Raw genomic sequence first — 24,181 nt, 5'->3', positions numbered from 1 at the left:
TTTTCCACTTTAATTTTGAGTGTGACTCCAAATCCAGACCTCCATGGGTTGATAAATTGGATTTCCATTGATTATTTTTGTGTGATTTTGTTGTCAGCACATTCAACTATGTAAAGAAAAAAGTATTTAATAAGATTATTTATTTCATTCAGATCTAGGATGTGTTGTTTAAGTGTTCCCTTTATTTTTTTGAGCAGTGTATCATGAAATAAATTACAATCACTTAAAACACAGTGTGAAGTGTTATATTGCGTGGGTTTCTTATTACCTATCATACATATTGTCTGCCATAAAAGTCCCAGTCTGCCTCTCCAAGCCACTGTGAGTGTTTGGGAGGGAGGGGTGCGGATCACGTGAAATCCACGGAGATACCAAATTAAATCAGATGAAATGATGACGAGACCAAGGAGTATAAAACAGAACAACCTGAACAGTCTGTGTGGGAGGATATCAGCTTGTCTATGAGCAGGAGGATCTCTCTGCATCTATCGGACCAGTCTGAGGATGTCTCTTCTTCTGTGGTGGTCCCTATACTACCCTGTCTCTATTTCCCCTCTGACAGAAGCCACTTCTACCCAGCCAGCCTGCTCCCCGCAGGGGGCCTTTGAGCTGCCTGGGTTTTCAGCCCAGGGTGACTTCATGATGGGGGGGATCTTTCCCCTTCACTACCGAGTGGAGCTGCCTGGCACGGACTACACTCACCAGCCCCTGGCAGCACTGTGTCAAGGGTGAGCTGACTCACAGGGGGCCTGGATGTGTGGCTCAAGTCCTACAGTTCTATCTCTCTCTCTCTCAGGGGGCCTGGATGTGTGGCTCAAGTCCTACAGTTCTCTCTCTCTTTCTCTCTCTCTCTCTATCATTCTCTCTCTCTCTCTCTCTCTCTCTCTCTATGTGAGCTGAGTTACTGGGGGCCTGGATGTGTGGCTCAAGTCCTACTGTAAACAATAAGAGTTTGTGGAGAATAGGTTCTGATTGCCAGGTCCCATTGAGGTCCCACAGGTCCCACTGATTGCCAGGTCCCATCTTTGACCTCTACTGTGAACTCTTGTCTACTGGAATCTCCTCTCCCTTTCTGTGTTTTCCTCCTAATCCCTTAACACCGTGTTCTGTGGTGGGATTGTTGCCACGTTCATTGAGATCAAATTTCTCGGTCTAGTTGTGTTGTTCAGACAAGACTGACCATCAGTGGAAGTGGAAATGGGGAAACATTCTCTCTCTCTCTCTCTCTCTCTTTCTCTCTCTCTCGCTCTCTCTCCCTCTGTTTTTCTCTTTCTATCTCTCTCTCTCTCTCTCTCTCTCTCTCTCTCTCTCTCTCTCTCTCTCTCTCTCTCTCTCTCAGGTTTGACCCGAGGGCTTTCCGCTGGGCTCAGACCATGAGGCTGGCAGTGGAGGAAATCAACCAGAGTGAGCAGCTGCTGCCCAACCACACGCTGGGCTACAAAATCTTTGACTCGTGTGCCACGCCAGTCACGGCTCTGAGAGCAGTGTTGGCGGTGCTGAACGGACAGGGTGAAGAACAGAGTCCTATGTGTTCTGGTGCCAGCCCGCTAATAGCCATGGTTGGGGAGTCTGGCTCCTCACAGTCCATTGTTTTGTCCAGAACTCTGCAGCCCTTCAGAATCCCCATGGTGAGTGATGATGTTTATTTTTGCAGGGTTCAGATCAGGGTTGTAGTGCTGCCAGAGCTCACCGGAACCTTGCTCCGCCACTTCTCACAGTGGTGCCAGTTTACTACAGTTAACTCCAAGCTGAATCAATATCTGCGAATTCACATAATTTTCTATTAGTACTCTACAGAACTGAATAGAGTAAAGTGACTGTTAGATCAAAAACACCACTTCATTTCTCATGAGATTTTAGGATGATAAGCTGAGTGGTCACATTTCTTTTCTCATCCGGCCTAAACTCAACATTGTGCCACAAGCGACTGGACCATAATCCAGGTAAAGTAAGCCTATGCTATTTGTTACCACCATCTGCTCTCATTTGTTCACGAAACCACACTTAAGCCATACATCATTCAATAAGATCTAAATGTATATTCCCATGAGACCGATTAAGATCAAATGATTGGATGGTTCACTGGTAAAACGAGAATAATTATAATTCACGATTGACAGATGGCCTCTTTTTAAAATTACGCACGTCTAATTTGGTGTTTGACGGAATTAAAAAACAGAACTATTTATTGAGACAATATGTGTGGGTGTGGCCAGACATTGCATTTGGAGGATGCCTTTAATACATATTCTAAAATGATATTCAATAGGCTGCATCAGTCAGTACAAACTTTGAATGAGAAATTATGACTTTATTATTTTAGATGTGGGCTCCGGTACCTCAGAAAGTGGCACTACACCACTGGTGCAGATGAAAAGGCATTTCTTGTTTTTAAGTTAAGATTCACTGTTGAACTAGGGGGAACGAGAATAAAATTCAGATTCTGTGGATCAGTATTCAAATTTAAAAATCTTGAATTATCTTAGTGTAAATAGCTGATCTACTATTCAAAAAGGGTGGTGTGTCTGTGACTCTGAACACATATTTAAAAGCGCTAATCAACAACTTGTAGCTAGAATTACATAGTTGTTAACAATTTTATTAAATATGTTGTCTTCTGTTTATGACTACTGTAAATACGATTAGCGCTCTCATAAATAATACATGATTTGTATATATATTAATGTATTTTACATTTTGTAATAATGGTATATGTGGTTTATATGCACACCTTGAAATTATTAAGTGAAGTTAACGTTTGCTTAAAATAGGTGTTCTATGTTCTTTCAGATTAGCTATTTCTCCACCTGCTCATGCCTGAGTGACAGGAAAGAATACCCGACGTTCTTCAGAGTGGTTCCAAATGACGACTATCAGGTGAAGGCAATCGCCAGTCTGCTTCAGCGTTTCGGCTGGAAGTGGATCGGTGTGATCCGTGAGGACCACGACTACGGCCACTTCGCCCTGCAGGGCCTGAAGAGGGAGATCCAGAACACAGATGTCTGTCTGGCCTATGATGAGATGATCCCTAAAGACTACAGCAGAGAGAGGGTCCTGCAGATCCTGGAGGTGATGAGGCACTCCACAGCGCGGGTGGTGATAGTCTTCTCTGGGGAGGGAGAGTTATACCCTTTCCTCAAGGAGTTTGTCAAGCAGAACATCACTGGTACCCAGTGGGTGGCCAGTGAGGCCTGGGTCACTGCCAATGTGCTGGCAGAGACTTATCCATTCCTGGATGGGACTATTGGCTTTGCCATCCGCTCAGGGAAAGTCCCAGGGCTCAGGGACTACCTGCAGACGGTGAACCCCCACAGGTACCCCTCTAACCCCCTGGTGCAGCAGCTGTGGGAGGCTCTGTACGGCTGCTCTCCCTCTCTGTCCCCCTCCAGCCCCCTGATGCCCCCCTGCTCAGGGCAGGAGACTCTTCTGGAGCAGCACTCAGCCTACATGAACACCTCCAGCCCCAGAGTGGCCTATAATGTGTACAAGGCTGTGTACGCCATTGCTCACTCACTGCACAACCTCCTCCACTGCCAGGCTGGGGCAGGACCCTTCCACAACCGCTCCTGCGCTCACAGCACCAACGTTCACCCCTGGCAGGTATGTGTCAATTACTTACTAAAGTGGGGGGGAAGCATATCATTATGATAAATAACTAAACAGATGAATGTTGAAAAGATTTTGGTGTGTCAACAAATGTAATTAGATGTAGTTAAAGAATGAGACAATTATTTTCCTCTTATCATAGCTCCAGCAATATCTCCAGGACGTGTCCTTCAATGTATCTGGAGAAAATATGAACTTTGACCAGAAAGGGGACGCCATCCCATCCTATGACCTCATCAACTGGCAGAGGGGGCCAAATGGAGGTCCCCGCTTTGTCACAGTGGGGCTGTATGATGGCTCAAAGGACTCTGGGAAGGAGCTGGCAATACAGCAAGAGAAGATAATGTGGGCGAGGCATCAGAGCAAGGCAAGCTGCTCACACTGTGTATTTAACCACATCAGATGCCAACTGTTGACGTTGTGTAGAGAGTCCTGGATGTAAGTTCCTCTGCATGGTGAATGTAAACATATTATTATAGCTATTTTTAAACAGGATTATTTGTCCTGAAATATTTTTGTTTCTCCAAAGCTTGTATTGCAGGTAACCCAGTCGATGCGTTCCAATGCTTGATGTCCTTTTCTTATTCTCTAACCATCCTACTAGAACTGTCAGTGAAATTTCTCCAATGATCTCATATTGAGTTCCCTCTAGTGGCTGGAATAATATGAGTATTAAGGTAGCATTAAATAGTCTGAAGATATTGATCTTTGATTTGTTCAGCTGGTGGTCTCCGTGTGCAGTGTTAGCTGTGCTCCAGGATCCAGGAAGGCTGTCCGTCGTGGGGAACCTCTGTGCTGCTTTGACTGTGTACCATGTGACAGCGGCAAGATTAGTAATCAGACAGGTGAGGACAGATATACCCTAATCAATATAAGGACTTACCTGTAGATTAGTAATCAGACAGGTGAGGACTGATATACCCTAATCAATATAATGATTGATTGGTAGATTTTATAGTCTCTCTAGATCCAGTTGAGTGCACTATGTACATCCTGTCCATGTGTTGTGTTAGAAAGAGCCAGCAGCACGTCCTCCTCCAGTCGTCTTATTCCTGTAGCCTCCTTTAACCCTAAAAAAGTATTTTTTGTTTAATAGTGCCAACGGGTAATACCCCAATTTACCCCAAATTGGTAATGATTGCAAAGAGACACTGTCTATCAAGCAGTAACACTTTTTTATTTTATTAACCATTTTGTAACATGAGAAAATGGTTTAAATTCCCCAAAATAAGCATATATTTTTACATTTTCACACATTTTAGTTTTTTGTATTTTTCATGTTTTTAACATATATTTTGATTTGATTTGATTTATTATGATCCCCATTAGCTGATGCCATTGGTGACAATTAGTCTTACTCGAGGTCCGACATATAACAAAAAATACATTACAGGCAAAAGACGTTACAATTTACAAACATTTACATGCATTTACAAACATGCAGTGTATGTGCTGATAAATGTGATACATTTCATCCACTTGTTATGAAGATTTGTCTGTTATTCATTCAAAGTGTTCTGTAATACTCAGAGGCTGAGAAATTGGCGATTGAGTTAATCTGTCATACTGGTACGACTTTAAGATGGTCACAGATATGGGCGATATAGGCAATTAAGATGGACACCGATATGGGCGATATAGGAGATTAAGATGGCCACCGATATGGGCGATATAGGCAATTAAGATGGACACCGATATGGGCGATATAGGAGATTAAGATGGCCACCGATATGGGCGATATAGGCAATTAAGATGGCCACCGATATGGGCGATATAGGCGATTAAGATGGCCACCGATATGGGCGATATAGGAGATTAAGATGGCCACCAATATGGGCGATATAGGCAATTAAGATGGACACCGATATAGGCGATATAGGAGATTAAGATGGTCACAGATATGGGCGATATAGGCAATTAAGATGGACACCGATATGGGCGATATAGGAGATTAAGATGGCCACCGATATGGGCGATATAGGAGATTAAGATGGCCACCGATATGGGCGATATAGGAGATTAAGATGGCCACCGATATGGGTGATATAGGCGATTAAGCACCGGTGACATCAGACTTTTAGCTCTAACTTTGGAATGCTATGGGCTACCAATTGCATCTGAAAAATGGGACTCTGAACTTGGTATAGATACACAGACTGGAAACTAAACATGTATTTATAGTGCCCCCCTAGGGGCCAAATCTGGGATGGCTCCATATCTATATATGTAAGGATACATTCATCTACCTCTCTGTGCCAAATTTGATCACAAAGTAAAACTTTTGAGTTCACATTTTCAGCTGAGCCTCTATGCATATCTAGTATGCAAAGAAATTTCAGAAGGATAAAAAAATTTAAGAGTTTTGAAATTATGACAATTTACCCTTGTTGGTACTTTAAGGGTTAACCTATGTACACCAGTCCCATTTCTGCCACCTAATGTCACTTACCTGTAGAATATCGCATGACTGCATCACATAACCAAAATTCCTAAGCTCTTTCTCTCTGTTTTTCTGTGTAGATTCTATAGACTGCAAAGAATGTCCCGAGGACTACTGGTCAAACAATGATGGAACAATGTGCATCCCCAAGGTGGTGGAGTTCCTTTCCCATGATGCAATGGGGATAGCCCTGACTGTGATCGCTGTAGTGGGCGCTTGTCTGACCGTGTCCATCCTGGCGGTCTTCCTCCATCACAGGACCACTCCCATCGTCCGTGTCAACAACTCTGAGCTGAGTTTCTTTATTCTTCTCTCCCTGACTCTGTGCTTCCTCTGTGCGCTGATGTTCATCGGGGAGCCCACCTCCTGGTCCTGCATGCTGCGCCACACCGCCTTCAGCATCACCTTCTCCCTCTGCATCTCCTGCATCCTGGGCAAGACTCTGGTGGTCCTGGCAGCCTTCACTGCCGCCAGGCCTGGGAACAACATTATGAAGTGGCTGGGGCCCAAACAGCAGAGGGTCATCATATTCTCCTGTACCCTGGTTCAGGTGCTGATCTGTGCTGCCTGGCTCATGGCTGCCCCTCCCTACCCCTCCAGAAATATCCAGGACCAACGGTCTAAGATCATTCTGGAGTGCAGTGTGGGCTCCCAACTGGCCTTCTGGTGCGTTCTGGGATACATCGGCCTCTTGGCCTGTCTGTGCTTCATTCTGGCTTTTCTGGCCAGGAAACTGCCAGGCAACTTTAATGAGGCCAAGTTCATCACCTTCAGCATGCTGATCTTCTGTGCCGTGTGGATCTCCTTCATCCCTGCCTACGTCAGCTCTCCTGGGAAGTACACCGTGGCTGTAGAGATCTTTGCCATCCTGGCCTCCAGCTTTGGGCTGCTGTTCTGTCTGTTTGCTCCAAAGTGTTACATCATCCTCCTGAAGCCAGAGAAGAACACTAAACCACATCTCATGGGGAGGAAATAAAAATGCATAGATTAATGAGGACACATTTGTTTGTCATAGTTCTCAGTTTACTTTTGACCTACTGTAAACCCATAAATGAAATAGATGTTTATTGTGTCTTCGGGACATTTTAATGGAATGTGGCAAGCTAGAAATGATACTTTTTTTGGTTGAATTACTGTACCATTTTCCTGATCAAAGATATAGCTCACCCAAGTTAGCTAATTTTATGGTTACTGTATCTAGAGCAAGGGGGGGCAAAGTACGGCCCGCAGGGCACTTCAATCCGGCCTGTGAGGCATAAAAAACGTTTTTTTCTCCCCAATTTCGTGGAATCCAATTGGTAGTTAAAGTCTTGTTCCATTGCTGCAACTCCCGTACGGACTCGGGAGAAGCGAAGGTCTTAAGCCGTGCTTCCTCCGAAAGACAACCCAGCCAAGCCGCACTGCTTCTTGACACAATGCCCACTTAACCCGGAAGCCAGCCACACCAATGTGTCAGAGGAAACACTGTACACTTGGCGACCATGTATGCGCACGGCCCGCCACAGGAGTCCCTAGAGCGCGATTCGACAAGGAAATATTGGCCTGCCAAACCCTCTCCTAACCCAGATGATGCTGGGCCAGCTGTGCGACGTCTCAAAGGTCCCCAGTCACCACCAGCTGTGACACAGCCTGGGATCAAACCCGGGTCTGTAGTGACGCCTCAAGCACTGCGATGTACTGCCTTCAACTGCAGCGCCACTCAGGAGGCCTCTGCAAATAGATTTAAACAAACAGTTGGTCCCCAAAGACATGTGTCACTCCGTTGAATTTCAAATCCCGATGTGGCCCTCGAGCCAAAACGTTTGCCTACCCCTGATCTAGAGAGAGGTTTAGTCATGCTATAGTCATGATACGTTTTTGTTTTAACAATGATTGTTTTATTATTATTAGACAGTAGTTATTATAGATGTTTTCTTTTTTTATTGTTTTAACTTAGCAATTTTACTGTGTTATCTTCCTTTTTTCATATTATTCTGGTTACTAAGCATTGCTTTTTTGTAAATTGTTTTGTCCTTTGAAAACAAAATGGAGCATCTCAAGAGATTTCATCCTGAAAACTGTCAAATAAATAAAGAATTAAACGCTACAGCATTTGAATCGTGCTACCAGAGGTTTTACACACTATAACGCTAATGCTATGTGGTACAGTGGCTTGCGTAAGTATTTACCCCCTTGGCATTTTTCCTGTTTTGTTGCCTTACAACCTGGAATTAAAATGGATTGTGGCGGGGTTTGTATAATTTGATGCCTACCACTTTGAAGATGCAAAATATTTTTTTATTGAGAAACAAAGAAATAAGACAAAAAACACAAGATTTGAGCATGCATAACTATTCACCCCCGCAAAGTCAATACTTTGTAGAGCCACCTTTTGCAGCAATTACAGCTGTAAGTCTCTTGGGGTATGGCTCTATAAACTTGGCACATCTAGCCACTGGGATTTTTGCTCATTCTTCAAGGCAAAACTGATCCATCTCCTTTAAGTTGGGTGGGTTCCACTGGTGTACAGCAATATTTAAGTCATACCACACATTCTCAATTGGATTGAGGTCTGGGCTTTGACTAGGCCATTCCAAGGCATTTAAATGTTTCCCCTTAAACCACACAACTGATGCTTTAGCAGTATGCTTAGGGTTATTGTCCTGCTGGAAGGTGAACCTCCATCCCAGTCTCAAATCTCTGGAGGACTGAAACAGGTTTCCCTGTATTTAGCGCCATCCATCATTCCTTCAATTCTGACCAGTTTCCCAGTCCCTACTGATGACAAACATCCGCACAGCATGATGCTGCCACCACCATGCTTCACTGTGGGAATGGTGTTCTCGGGGTGATGGGAGGTGTTTGGTTTGCGCCAGCCATAGTGATTTCCTTGATGGCCAAAAAGCTCAATTTTACTCTCGTCTGACCAGAGTACCTTCTTCCATATGTTTGGGGAGTCTCCCACATGACATTTGGCAAACACCAAACGTGTTTGCTTATTTTTTTCTTTAAAGGATCGGCCCCTTTTTTTAAATTTTCACCTAAAATGACATACCCAAATCTAACTGCCTGTAGTTCAGGCCCTGAAGCAAGGGTATGCATATTCTTGGTACCATTTGAAAGGAAACACTTTAAAGTTTGTGGAAATGTGAAAGGAATGTAGGAGAATATAACACAATAGATCTGGTAAAATATTGTTTTGTTGGTACAATCATCTTTGAAATGCAAGAGAAAGGCCATAATTTATTATTCCATCCCAGGTGCAATTTAGATTTAGGCCACTAGATGGCAGCAGTGTATGTGCAAAGTTTAAGAATGATCCAATGAACCGTTTAAAATGTGGTATCAAGACTGCCCAAATGTGCCTAATTTGTTTATTAATAACTTTTCATGTTCAAAATTGTGCACTCTCAAACAATAGCATGGTATTATTTCACAGTAATAGCTACAGTAAATTGGACAGTACAGTTAGATTAACAAGAATTGAAGCTTTCTGCCAATATCAGATATGTCTATGTACTGGAAAATGTTCTTGTTACTTATAACCTCATGCTAATCGCATTAGCCTACATTAGCTCAACCGTCCCACAGGGGACCCACCAATCCTGAAGAAGTTTTAAGCAATGGCTTTTTTCTGGCCATTCTTCTGTAAAGCCCAGCTCTGTGGAGTGTACGGCTTAAAGTGGTCCTATGGACAGATACTCCAATCTCCGCTGTAGAGCTTTGTAGCTCTTTCAGGGTTATCTTTGGTCTCTTTGTTGCCTCTCCTTGCCTGGTCCGTAGGTTTTGGTGGGCGGCCCTCTGTTGGCAGGTTTGTTGTGGTGCCATATTCTTTCCATTTTTAATAATGGATTTAATGGTGCTCTATGGGATGTTCAAAATGTCTGATATTTTTTTGTAACCCAACCCTGATCTGTACTTCTCCACAACTTTATCCCTGACCTGTTTGGAGAGCTCCTTGGTCTTCATAGTGCCGCTTGCTTGGTGGTGCCCCTTGCTTAGTGGTGTTGCAGATTCTGGGGCCTTTCAGAACAGCTGTATATATATTGAGATCATGTGACACTTAGATTGCACACAGGTGGACTTTTATTTAACTAATTATGTGACTTATGAAGGCAATTGATTGCTCCATATCTTATTTAGGGGCTTCAAAGCAAAGGGGATGTATACATATGTATTTTTTCATTTCACTTCACCAATTTTGACTATTTTGTGTATGTCCATTACATGAAGTACAAATAAAAATCAATTTAAATTACAGGTTGTAATGCAACAAAATAGGATAAATGCCAAGGGGATGAATACTTTTGCAAGGCACTGTAGCGTGGTAAATAAACTGTAATCATACCCTCATCCCTAGCCTAGACACCCCTTTATAGTACAGTATAAACTTGTGATGATGTGATGATGTCATATGCCTTCTAAACAGATGTCCAATCCAGGGCTTGTCTTGTCAGTAATGAGATGCAGAGAGACGATAGGTCATATATATATAACTGCTCTCCTGCCCTCTCTCTGACTGTTAGAGGGGATAGGTGTGAGTGAGGATGTCTCTGCTGTTCTTGTGGTCTCTATCTTCCTCCCTCACACTCAGCCCGTCCTCCACCCTAGCCACAGACTCAGAGTGTGTTCTGCTGAGTGGCTTTGATCCTGGGTTCGTGGCTGATGGTGACTTTGTCATTGGGGGTATTTTCCCCTTGCACTACAACCAGGAGATGCCAGACGTCAACTACACCTACCAACCAACAGCAGTCAGGTGCAATGGGTGAGTTTTCAGTGTTAACCAGTAATACTCTTTTTGACCTGTAGCCTCTTTCCCTCGTGTAGTTTCTAGTTCTATTTGACTCCTTTTATCATCACTTTCTCCTCTGTGTTTTTCTCTCTCTCTCCTCATCCTTCCTCTCCTCCTCCTCATCTCTCTCACTCTCTCTCCTCATCCTTCCTCCCCTCCTCCTCTCCTCCTCATCTCTCTCCTTATCCTTCCTCTCCTCCTTATCTTTCTTTCCTCCTCTCTCTCGCTCTCTCTCCTTATCCTTCCTCTCCTCCTTATCTTTCTTTCCTCATTCTTCCTCCCCCTCCTCATCTCTCTCACTAACATCTGTCTCTCTCTCTCTCTGTGTGTGTGTGTATTCAGGTTTGACCCGAGGGCTTTCCGCTGGGCTCAGACCATGAGGCTGGCGGTGGAGGAGATCAACCAGAGTGTGCAGCTGCTGCCCAACCACATGCTTGGCTACAAGATCTTTGACTCATGTGCCTATCCTCTGACAGGGCAGAGGGCTGCTCTGGCAATGTTGAACGGACTGGGCCAGGCTCACACTCACATGTGTTCTGGTGCCTCTCCTCTCCTGGCTGTTATCGGAGAATCCGGTTCTGCTCAGTCTATTGTCGTATCCAGAATCCTGCAGCCCTTTAAAATACCCATGGTAGGGCTCCACTGAGAGTTCAGCTATGTTAAGGATTTACCTTTTTATTATTTGACTTATCGATCAACTGCAGACTCATGATACTGTACAACCTTTCTGGTTCTCTGTGTGTAAATATGCATATGAAGAGGTAATTTCCAAAAAACGCTTTTTACAGCAGTTGTTCACATTTGTGTTTTTTTTCATCAGAAGTGATTGCTTATGGGTACCTTCATGTGTGTGTAACATATTACTGTTCTCAGATTCTTTATTCAAAGATTTTAGAAAATGTGTTTATTCGAAAAAACACTATATAGCCATTGTTTAGCTGCAATGGAATGTACATATCCTGTCTATTTGACTGTGATATGTGATTGTCTCACTGAGCTATACATAAATGCACTTACTGTAAGTCACTCTGGATAAGAGCATCTGCTATATGACTAAATTGTAAAATGTAAATGTTTTACTTACAGATCTCATATTACTGTATTGAATTATGATTATGATTATATATATTACTGTGTAAAACCTAGCAGTCCTACTTATTTCTCTGAAAATGAGGCAGATGTATATCATTTAGTAAAAAAACATGATTATTTGTCTCTCTGAAATGAAACCATCAAGTGATAGATTTTAAACAAATAAATGCATCATTAAACAACCCCATGCCATGATTAGATTAGAGAAAAAACACAGCAATCTCTTTAACCATTTCAGCAATAAAAGCTAATTAGCAATAAAAGCTAATTAGCAATAAAAGCTAATTTACCAACATTTCTGAAAATGTATATGTAGCGTTTTGGAAAGAAACTCTTCATATGAGTGTTCTTGTGTCTGTATTGTAGGAAGAACGAGTGTTTTACTAACAACGTCTTTCCTCAGATCAGCTACTTCTCGTCGTGCGCGTGCCTCGGTGACAGGAGGAAGTACCCCACCTTCTTCAGAGTAATCCCCAACGATGACTACCAGGTGAAGGCCTGGAATTAAATAAAAAAGGATTAGGCAATGATCTCATGAATCTCGGGATTCTTCGGGAAGTATTTCTGAAGTGGATCTCCCTGCAGTCAACTTAAATGCAGTGAATCAAAGTATGTTCACTTCCTGAACTGTTATGACCTAATTTCTGTCTAATCCTCCTTTCTTCTATCCCAGGTGAAGGCTATGGCTCAGCTGCTGGTGCGGTATGACTGGCGCTGGGTGGGGGTGGTGCGTGGAGACCATGAATATGGGCACTTCGCCCTACAAGGGCTGCTGAGGGAGCTAAAGGGGACAGGGGTGTGTGTGGCCTACCAGGAGATGATCCCTCTGCTCTACAATCAGCAGAGGGCCCTGGAGATCATAGAGGTATGAAGAGAGGGAGAGAGACTGTTCTGTCCCTGACGCAAATGTGTCTTGCATATTTAAAAAAAAAAAACGAGTACTATACAGAATTAAAGGTTATATCTCTCCCTGTCTCCCCTCTCTCCTCTCTCTCTCCCATTCTAACTCCTCTCCCACCCTGTCTCCTTCTCTCTCCTTCCTCTTCCCTCTTCTGCCTCCATCTCTCTCACCTTTACCCTCTATTATCTTCTCATCTCTCCCCACTCTCTCTTCTCTCTAGGTCATGCGTAGCTCCACAGCCAGGGTAGTGGTGGTGTTCTCTGCCGAGGGGGAAATGACTCCCTTCCTGAAGGACTACATGGCACAGAACATCACAGGGATCCAGTGGGTGGCCAGCGAGGCCTGGGTCACTGCCTCTCTCTTCACCACCAGCGAGTACTTCCCCTACCTGGGGGGCACCATCGGCTTTGGGATCAGGCAGGGACAAATCCCAGGGCTCAGGGACTACCTGCAGACGGTGAACCCCCGCAGGTACCCCTCTAACCCCCTGGTGCAGCAGCTGTGGGAGGCTCTGTATGGCTGCTCTCCCTCTCTGTCCCCCTCCAGCCCCCTGATGCCCCCCTGCTCAGGGCAGGAGACTCTTCTGGAGCAGCACTCAGCCTACATGAACACCTCCAGCCCCAGAGTGGCCTATAATGTGTACAAGGCTGTGTACGCCATTGCTCACTCACTGCACAACCTCCTCCACTGCCAGGCTGGGGCAGGACCCTTCCACAACCGCTCCTGCGCTCACAGCACCGACATTCACCCCTGGCAGGTATATGTATTGTAACTATCTGGACCGTTTGAAAAAAGAATACAACAGATCATCTACTGTACCTGTTCAATATCTGTCATCTCTAGCAAATCCATATGCTAATTGACAGCTATAGGGCTTCATACCACTCTGCAAAAATATCACATATCTTTTTTTTCTGATTTTGCAATGTTTCTTCAAAGCTGCAGCACTATCTACAAGAACTTGCCTTTTACATTTCTGGGGAGGAGGTGAACTTTGACCTGAAAGGGGATTCCATTCCGTACTATGACATCATCAACTGGCAGAGGGGCTCGGGTGGGAACATGGAGTTCATCAACGTCGGTCTGTTCGACGGAGCAAAGGACTCTGGGAAGGAGTTGGTGATCCAGGAGGAGAAGATCGTGTGGGCGGGGCATCAGAGCAAGGCAAGCTGCTCACACTGTGTATTTAACCACATCAGATGCCAACTGTTGACGTTCTGTAGGGTGAGGTGGAGGTAAGTAGGTGGAATGGGATAGGTTGGGATTTGATGAAATACTGTGATTCCAATGTAAGATGCATGTTGGTCTTGCAATGTGTCCCTCTCACATAGTCTCAAGTTAAAAAGTAATAGTAATGAAGACAATACATTTTATGCTAAATGTATACAACTGGTTCACGGTGAACCAGCTTAATCAGTGTTGTCTCTGTGGTGTTCAGCTGGTGGTCTCCGTGTGCAGTGCCAGCTGTGCTCCAGGATCCAGGAAGGCTGTCCGTCGTGGGGAACCTCTGTGCTGCTTTGACTGTGTACCATGTGACAGCGGCAAGATTAGTAATCAGACAGGTGAGGACAGATATACCATAATCAATATAATGACTTACCTGTAGATTAGTAATCAGACAGGTGAGGACTGATATACCCTAATCAATATAATGACTTACCTGTAGATTAGTAATCGGACAGGTGAGGACTGATATACCCTAATCAATATAATGACTTACCTGTAGATTAGTAATCAGACAGGTGAGGACTGATATACCCTAATCAATATAATGACTTACCTGTAGATTAGTAATCAGACAGGTGAGGACTCTGATTTATGTTAATCAATAGAACAACTTTCTTTTGGTAGATTTTATAGTCTCTCTAGATCCAGTTGAGTGCAGTATTTTTTTTTAAATTTAATTTAACCTTTATTTAACTAGGCAAGTCAGTTAAGAACAAATTCTTGTTTTCAATAACAGCCAAGGAACAGTGGGTTAACTGCCTTGATCAGGGGTAGAATGACAGATTTTTACCTTGTCAGCTCGGGGATTCGATCTAGCAACTATGCACATCCTGTCCGTGTGTTGTGTTGATGCTGACAGAAAGGGCCTTGTGTTGTCCAGCAGCACGTCCTCCTCCAGTTGTCTTATTCCTGTAGCCTCCTTTAACCCTAAAAGCACCAAGGTATTTTTTGTGCCAACGGGTAATACCTCAATTTACCCCAAATTGGTAATGATTGCAAAGAGACACTCTGTCAAGCAGTAACACTTTTTATTTGATTAACCCTTAGTAACACAAGAAAATTGTTTAAATTCCCCAAAATAAGCATATATGTAAAACATTCCACACGTTAATCGTCAAATTTGATGTTTAAAAAAAAAAGAAGATTTTATTTCATCCATAGCCACTAGTGTGTGTTGATAAATGTGATACATTTCATCCACTTGTTATGAACTTGGTCTGTTATCCAATCACAGTGTTCTGTAATACTTAGAGGCTGAGAAAATGGAGGTTGAGCTAACCTGATACCGGTACGACCTAAAATGGCCGATATGGCTCTAACATTTGACTTTTCGCTCCAACATTTGAAATGCTATGGGCCTATCAACTCAGTTCCAATAACTTATGAAATATCAAATTCTGAACTTTGTATAGAGACATTGACTGGAAGCTAAATAAGAATTTACATTTGAGTTATTCTTTAGTTCTATTGGCTGACATGATTTCGAAAGGCACACACCTGTCTATATAAGGTCCCACAGTTGCACGTCAGAGCAAAATACAAGCCATAAGGTCGAAGGAATTGTCCGTAGAGCTCTGAGATAGGATTGTGCTGAGGCACAGATCTGGGGAAGGATACAGAAACATTTCTGGTCCGCAAAAACACAGTGGTCTCCATCATTCTTAAATGGAAGAAGTTCGAAACCATCAACAATCTTCCTAGAGCTGGCCGCTCTGCCAAACTGAGCAATTGGGGAAGAAGGGCCTTGGTCAGGGTGGTGACCAAGAACCCGATGGTCTGTCTGACAGAGCTCCAGAGTTCATCTGTGGAGACTAGAGAACCTTCCAGAAGGACACACATCTCTGCAGCAATCCACCAATCATACCTTTATGGTAGAGTGGCCAGACTGAAGCCACTCCTCAGTAAAAGGACCTGCTCAGGACCTCAGACTGGGGCGAAGGTTCACCTTCCAACAGGACAATGACCCTAAGCACACAGCCAAAGCAATGCAGGACTGGCTTCGGGGCAAGTCTCTGAATGTTCTTGACTTGCCCAGCCAGAGCCCGGACTTGAACCCCATCGAACATTTCTGGAGAGACCTAAAAATAGCTGTGCAGCGACGCTCCCCATCCAACCTGACAGAGCTTGAGATGATCTGCAGAGAAGAATTGGAGAAACTCCCCAAAAACAGGTGTGCTAAGCTTGTAGCGCCATACCCCAAAAAACTCGAAGCTGTAATCCCTGCCAAAGGTGCTTCAACAAAGTACTGTGTAAAGGGAATAGTGAATACTTATGTAAATGTGATACTTGCATTTTTTATTATTAATACACTTGCAAAAATGTCAAATCTGTTTTTGCTTTCTCATTATAGGGTATTGTGTATAGATTAATGAGGGAAAAAAACGATTTAATACATTTTAGAATAAGGCTGTAACGTAACAAAATGTGAAAAAAGTCAGGGGATCTGAATACTTTCCGAATACACTGTATATTTTTCAGGGTACATACATCTACTTCTCTGTGCCAAATGCTCTGTCACAAATTTGAAAATTCAGTCAACATTTTCAGCTTAGCCACTGTGCACCAATAGTATACAAAATAGATCATATTTTAACGTTTCTCTGTATAAAAAAAAAGAGTTTTGAAATTATGACAATTTACCCTTGTTGGTATTTTAAGACTTATGATCTGTACACCAGTCCCACATCTGCTACCAAATGTCACTTACCTGTAGGATATTGCCTGACTGCATCACATACCCATCAATGATAAATTCATATTCTCTTTCTCTGTTTTTCTGTGTAGATTCTATAGACTGCACAGAATGTCCCGAGGACTACTGGTCAAACGCTGATGGAACAATGTGCATACCCAAAGTGGTGGAGTTCCTTTCCCATGATGCAATGGGGATAGCCCTGACTGTGATCGCTGTAGTGGGTGCCTGTCTGACCGTGTCTGTCCTGGCAGTCTTCCTCCATCACAGGACCACTCCCATCGTCCGTGTCAACAACTCTGAGCTGAGTTTCTTTATTCTTCTCTCCCTGACTCTGTGCTTCCTCTGTGCGCTGATGTTCATCGGGAAGCCCACCTCCTGGTCCTGCATGTTGCGCCACACCGCCTTCAGCATCACCTTCTCCCTCTGCATCTCCTGCATCCTGGGCAAGACTCTGGTGGTCCTGGCAGCCTTCACTGCCGCCAGGCCTGGGAACAACATTATGAAGTGGCTGGGGCCCAAACAGCAGAGGGTCATCATATTCTCCTGTACCCTGGTTCAGGTGCTGATCTGTGCTGCCTGGCTCATGGCTGCCCCTCCCTACCCCTACAGAAATATCCAGGACCAACGGTCTAAGATCATTCTGGAGTGCAGTGTGGGCTCCCAACTGGCCTTCTGGTGCGTTCTGGGATACATCGGCCTCTTGGCCTGTCTGTGCTTCATCCTGGCTTTTCTGGCCAGGAAACTGCCAGGCAACTTTAATGAGGCCAAGTTCATCACCTTCAGCATGCTGATCTTCTGTGCCGTGTGGATCTCCTTCATCCCTGCCTACGTCAGCTCTCCTGGGAAGTACACAGTAGCTGTAGAGATCTTTGCCATCCTGGCCTCCAGCTTTGGGCTGCTGTTCTGTCTGTTTGCTCCAAAGTGTTACATCATCCTCCTGAAGCCAGAGAAGAACACTAAACAACATCTCATGGGGATTAAAAAGTAGTGAATGAGTAATACAAAATGTATTTTTCCTTATGTATGTACTTTTGTTACTTAAAATGTACAGTTTATCCCATATAGGCTACAATCTACACTGAGTATACAAAACATTAACAACACCTGATCTTTCCATGACATAGACTAACCAGCTGAATACAGTTAAAAGCTAAGATCTGTATTGCTGTCACTTGATGAAGGAGAGGAGACAGGTTAAAGAAGGATTTTTAAGCCTTGAGACGATTGAGACATGGATTGTGTATGAAAGATTAGTGGAATCTCTGTCGGTAGCTGGACAGGTAGGATAACTGACAGTGAAGGTGAACAGGTGGCCACGGGACAGGTGACAGAGGAATGGATGAGACTGAGGCAGGAATTCCTTTAACCATGAAGTAGTATATTTACTGGGTAGTCTGTGCTGCATAACAACGGAAACAGAATAACATGTATCCAATCAAATTCATAACATGTATCCAATCAAATTCAGAATCACAAAGATCAAATCATAACAATCATTCATTCGTAACATAATTAGGTCATTCAGTTCAATAGGAAATCAACAGGAATTATCCTTGAGGCATTTAGGCTCATAACTATTCATCATAATCATGAGAAGACTAATACAAATAATTCAATCAGTGATCGGTTATTCAATCTATAATCCCCATCAGTTTGATATCAGAATTGATCAGTTCAGCAAACAATGACGTTTCCTATTTCACCCTTTCAAGTTTGTCTTCATATGTACATGTAATTTCAATGCATATTACCATATATCGATGGCATAATTGGCCTGTGATGATCTGCAGGGCCGTGATCATTGACCATTTACATTGCACAATAGGTTTGATGCATGCTCTCCAAGCCGCGCTCCGCGGTAGTAACTATAAACAATAGTTGATGGCCCGCTCTCCCGATCGCAACAGATAGTTCAGATGAAAGGTTCAGATGAAAGGTAACAGATTCGGTGGACTTACGTGGATTCATGGACGCACAGAACTTCTGGATTAGATGTAGTTAAGGAAGAGAAAGCAGCGAGATCGGGTGATGGCAATTTCCTCCTTTAATTGAGTTGAGATCTGTCGGACATTTCCACCTGACCTAATTAAAGCGCCCCTGGTCCAGCTGAGCAAGTGGCCATGAGCAAGTGAACAAGTGGCCATGATTCTTCCACCAACTCCATGGGCCTTTTCTACAGTGTATGTGTGCCATTCAGAGGGTGAATGTGCAAGACAAAATATTTAAGTGCCTTTGAACGGGGTATGGTAGTAGGTGCCAGGCTCACCGGGCTTGTGTCAAGAACTGCAACGCTGCTGGGTTTTTCACGCTCAACTGTTTCCCGTGTGTGCCAAGAATGGTCCACCACCCAAAGGACATCCAACCAACTTGACACATCTGTGAGAAGCATTGGGGTCAACATGGACCAGCATCCCTGTGGAACGCTTTCGACACCTTGTAGAGTCCATGCCTCGACGAATTGAGGCTGTTCTGAAGGGAAAATGAGGAGGGGGGGGGCAACGGCAACTCAATATTAGGAATGTGTTCCTAGTGTTTGGTAAACTCCGTGTATACACTATATTGGAAATGTTGTTTAACAATGTGTATCTTCCACCTCAGCAACCTTTGAGTACAAACTTGCTGCTTGCAAATAAGGTGTTACAAAAAAAATAAAATGTACATTTATTCATCTGGATTTATTGTTGTTACTCTAATTAATTGGTGTACTTGGGATACAAAAATATCAAAACCTCATCAAAAATATAAAAATTAGGGCACAGAGTATTCACATTCTATTAATGGATTTTTTAAAAAAACTTTGGGGGAAATACTGTATAGAGCCAGCGTGCCAAGAGTACTAGACTGTATGGGAAATACTGTTTAGAGCCAGCGTGCCAAGAGGACTAGACTGTAAGGGAAATACTGTTTAGAGCCAGCGTGCCAAGAGTACTAGACTGTAAGGGAAATACTGTTTAGAGCCAGAGTGCCAAGAGGACTAGACTGTAAGGGAAATACTGTTTAGAGCCAGCGTGCCAAGAGGACTAGACTGTAAGGGAAATACTGTTTAGAGCCAGCGTGCCAAGAGGACTAGACTGTAAGGGAAATACTGTTTAGAGCCAGCGTGCCAAGAGGACTAGACTGTAAGGGAAATACTGTTTAGAGCCAGCGTGCCAAGAGGACTAGACTGTAAGGGAAATACTGTTTAGAGCCAGCGTGCCAAGAGGACTAGACTAAGTGAAATACTGTTTAGAGCCAGCGTGCCAAGAGGTCTAGACTGTAAGGGAAATACTGTTTAGAGCCAGCATGCCATGAGGACTAGACTGTAAGAGAAATACTGTTTAGAGCTTGTGTGCCAAGAGGAGTAGACTGTAAGAGAAATACTGCTTAGAGCTAGTGTGCCAAGAGGACTAGACTGCAAGTGCCAAGAGGACTATAAAGCCTGGTCTCAGCCTGGTGTTACCCCGTCATCCCTTTCTTAGTGTTCTTCTCTGGTCTCAGCCTGGTGTTACCCCGTCATCCCTTTTTTAGTGTTCCTCTCTGGTCTCACTAAGATTATGTATCATTTAGGTGCAAAGATGCACAGCAGCAGACTAGAGGACTAGATGATAAAACTAGAGGATAAGATGGTGAATATCTCCACAGCTACAGTGTACTTCCCAGGAGAGCTGATCCACACTGCATAGAAGAACAGCATGTTGAACGGGGATGAGCTTGGCCTCGTCGAAGGTGTCAGGGAGGTGTTTGCGTCCCAGGAAGGCTAGGAGAAGACAGACCGAGGCCAGCAGGCTGATGTAGCCCAGTACCAGTTAGAACCCCGGGGACTAGGGCTCCTTTACACTCCAGCACCACCATGCTGGTTAGACCATGGTACAAAGAGTTCCTGAACGGGATGGAGAGAGCCGTGGAGAGCCAGTAAACACAGAGACACACCTGGGGGAAGTAGTGGAACAATAAGCATCATATGGTTGGCAATCATGACTATCTGCAAAAGGTTATGTAGTAGAACTAGCTCTACTTGAGGGACGGTGGAGCAGAGCATCAGTTCAACAGCTCTACTTGAGGGACGGTGGAGCAGAGCATCAGCACAACAGCTCTACTTGAGGGACGGTGGAGCAGAGCATCAGTTCAACAGCTCTACCTGAGGGACGGTGGAGCAGAGCATCAGTGTCCTCTGCTGAGGGAGGGCAGAGCCATCATAGCTTCCTACCTTCTGTTACTTGATATCTCCACTGCTGACCTTCTGCCAGTTATTAACATCATAGAGGGGAAGGGGCTTCCCATTGGCATCAAACTGATTGGTGAGACTGTATGTTACTGTATGTTGGTGTAAGAGCTGATGGAAAACAGATTGGTGAGATTCAGCCTCTTCAGGTGGTGTTACAGCTGATGGGAAAAGAGAGTGCGGTATGCAGTACCAACACTTAACATAGAGGGATGATTAAATATGACTAGAAACAGATTAATAATCTTATTTACACACGCATACACACAACCCCAAACACACATCATTCCTGTCTGTAAAATACGTGCTGGTGTTACACTTCTCCTGAGCAATGGTATACGGCAAGTAGCCTAGTGGTTAGAGTGTTGGGCCAGTAACCAAAAGGTTGCTGGATTGAATCTCTGAGCTGCCAAGGTAAAAATATGTCGTTCTGCACCTGATCAAAGCAGTTAAAATCTCTTTGGGATAGGCGTATCGCTAGTGCCCGGCCTCGACAACATTCGGTGAAATTGCAGAGCGTGAAATTCAAATTACAAAATCGTAATATTAAACATTCATGAAAATACAAGTGTCATACATCATTTAAAAGCTTAACTTCTTGTTAATCCAGGTCAGATTTCAAAAAGTCTTTACAGCGAAAGCACACCATGCGATTATCTGAGGACAGCGCCCCGCACACAAAAGCATGACATACATTTTCCAACCAAGAATAGGCGTTACGAAAGTCAGAAATAGCGATAAAATAAATCACTTACCTTTGAAGATCTTCATCTGGTTGCAATCACAACGGTCCCAGCTATATAACAAATGGTCCTTTTGTTTGATAAAGTCCATCTTTATATCCCAAAAAGGTCAGTTTAGTTGGCGCGCTTGACTCAGTAATCCACCGGTTTCCCTCATTCAAAATGCATACAACTGAATCCTGTAAGTTACCAATAACCTTATCCCAAACAAGTCAAACAACGTGTCTAATCAATCCTCAGGTACCCTTATATGTAAATAAATGATCAAATGTAAGACGGAGAATAGTATGTTCATTACCGGAGATAAATAACGAAGTGCGTGCCCTCACCGGAAAGCACTACAAACACTACAGACAAAATGCGAACCACTTACAAAAACTACAAATTCTAGCTATTTTTTCAAAAAACAAGCCTGAAACTCTTTCTAAAGACTGTTGACATCTAGTGGAAGCCCTAGGAACTGCAATCTGGGAGGTATTCCTTTTATATTCCCATTGACAGCCATTGTAATCATTGGTGAGCTGAAAAAAGAAATTCTGGATGGATTGTCCTCGGGTTTTTGCCTGCCATATCAGTTTTGTTATACTCCCAGACAGTATTTTAACAGTTTTGGAAACTTTACAATCCAATACTACCAATTATATGCATATCCTAGCATTCTGGGCCTGAGTAACAGGCAGTTTACTTTTGGCACCTCATTCATCCAAACTTCCGAATACTGCCCCCATCCCGAAGAATTAAACCCACTGTTCCCCAGTAGGCCATCATTATAAATAAGAATTTGTTCTTAACTGACTTGCTTACTTAAATAAAGGTTACATACACATTATAGTAGATCCTGATCTGAGCCGCATCATAGTAACTGCTCTGTGATCCTCTGAAACAGTACAGATAGGAGTTAACCCAGGACCTTTAGACCCAACACCATCTCCAATGCCCGCCCCAAAATCCATCTTGTAGCCAAACAGTTCCTCCCAGAACATATTGATGAACTCTGACCCCTGTGTGGGCGAGGGCCTGACCTTCAGCAGGAAGTCCCCCAGGCCAGGGATACTGACTCCAGGGAAGGAGAAGCCCAGGGTGCCCTGTAGCAGCGAGTGAAACTGGGGGGAGGTGAGCAGGCTGGCCGCATACCTGTCACGTTCCTCACTGCAAGCTGAGGATGAGGAATTAAACCGTTGGAATTGTTTGTTGCTTATCCACATTCACATTTTATTAAAACATTTTACAATAAAAGTTGAAGAAAGGAAAAAATAAATAATGAAGTATAGCCCTAACAAAATATTATTATTTTAAAGGGGAGAACTCACCTCAGAGAGAAAGCCCAGCATCTGTCCCTCTGTAGCGTACCACCATGTGAGCCTTGAGCTCTGGAGGGCCATGGCACGTAGCCCAGCTGGGGAGGGCGAATTGTGGATGATGAGTTGGAACGCCAGGCAGCCTACCTGGTCCTTCAGCTGCTGTGTAAAGGCCTGGATGACATAGTGACTATAATCGTCCGGGATTCCCAGCATGCCAACCTGCGCCAGCCGAAGTGGCTCACCAACTGGACTAAACCTCGGACATAGGAGGAGATAAATAAGTGAAGGTTTTGACTGAGGACATGGGATACAGTTGCAAGAAGTATGTGAACCCTTTGGAATTACCTGTCCTTCTGCAGAAATGTTTCATAACATTTGATCTGATCTCCATGTAAGCCACAGCAGTAGACAAACACAGTCTTCTTAAACTAATAAGACACAAACAATTATAGTTTTTCATGTTTTTATTGAACACGCCATGTAAACATTCACAGTGCAGGGTGGGAAAAGTATGTGAACCCTTTGATTTAATAACTATTTGACTGTAACGCCCTGGCAATAGAGAGGGGTTTTTTGTTCTTTATTTTGGTTAGGCCAGGGTGTTACATTGGGTGGGCGTTCTATGTTCCTTTTTCTATGTTTTGAAATTTCTTTGTTTTGGGCCATGTGTGTGGCTCCCAATCAGGCACAGCTGAAGCTCGTTGCTGCTGATTGGGAGTCACACATAAGGAGCATGTTTTTCCTTTGGGTTTTGTGGGTAATTGTTTCTGTTTTGAGTATTTTCCTAACAGGACTGTTTGCTGTCGTTTTTGTTCATTTTGTAGTGTTCTCTTGTTTATTTGAATTAAAATTCTAATGATGAACACATCCTCTGCTGCACCTTGGTTCCCTCTTCCAGACAGCCGTTACATTGACCCTCCTTTTTGCAGCAATAACCTCAATCAAACATTTTCTGTAGTTGCGGATCAGACCTGCACAATGGTCAGGAGGAATTTTGGACCATTCCTCTTTACAAAACTGTTATATTTCATCAAATTCTTGGGATGTCTGGTGTGAACTGCTCTCTTGAGGTCATGCCACAGCATCTCAATCGGGTTGAGGTCAGGACTCTGACTGGTCCACTCCAGAAGGCGTGTTTTCTTCTGTTGAAGCCATTCTGTTGTTGATTTACTTCTGTGTTTTGGGTCGTTGTCCTGTTGCATCA

At 43.7% G+C, this 24,181-nt stretch overlaps 1 protein-coding gene across 1 annotated transcript; it reads left to right on the top strand.

Annotated features, from left to right (window-relative positions):
• Nucleotides 1–393: 393 nt before the first annotated feature.
• Nucleotides 394–19,073, top strand: LOC106581475 (uncharacterized). The gene is made up of 15 exons (XM_045703420.1): nucleotides 394–433; nucleotides 563–728; nucleotides 1,340–1,628; nucleotides 2,791–3,600; nucleotides 3,749–3,973; nucleotides 4,328–4,451; nucleotides 6,127–7,015; nucleotides 10,620–10,790; nucleotides 11,160–11,348; nucleotides 12,276–12,399; nucleotides 12,583–12,774; nucleotides 13,031–13,567; nucleotides 13,750–13,974; nucleotides 14,249–14,372; nucleotides 16,822–19,073. Exons 1-15 carry the CDS (start codon nucleotides 394–396, stop codon nucleotides 17,718–17,720), a joined length of 5,004 nt encoding a protein of 1,667 aa, XP_045559376.1. The 3' UTR covers nucleotides 17,721–19,073.
• The last annotated feature ends 5,108 nt before the right edge of the window (nucleotides 19,074–24,181 follow it).

This window comes from Salmo salar, chromosome ssa20 (genome assembly GCF_905237065.1).
Source record: "Salmo salar chromosome ssa20, Ssal_v3.1, whole genome shotgun sequence".
In the NCBI taxonomy this organism is placed as follows: Eukaryota; Metazoa; Chordata; class Actinopteri; order Salmoniformes; family Salmonidae; genus Salmo; species Salmo salar.
This window is presented reverse-complemented; position numbering and strand designations above follow the sequence as displayed.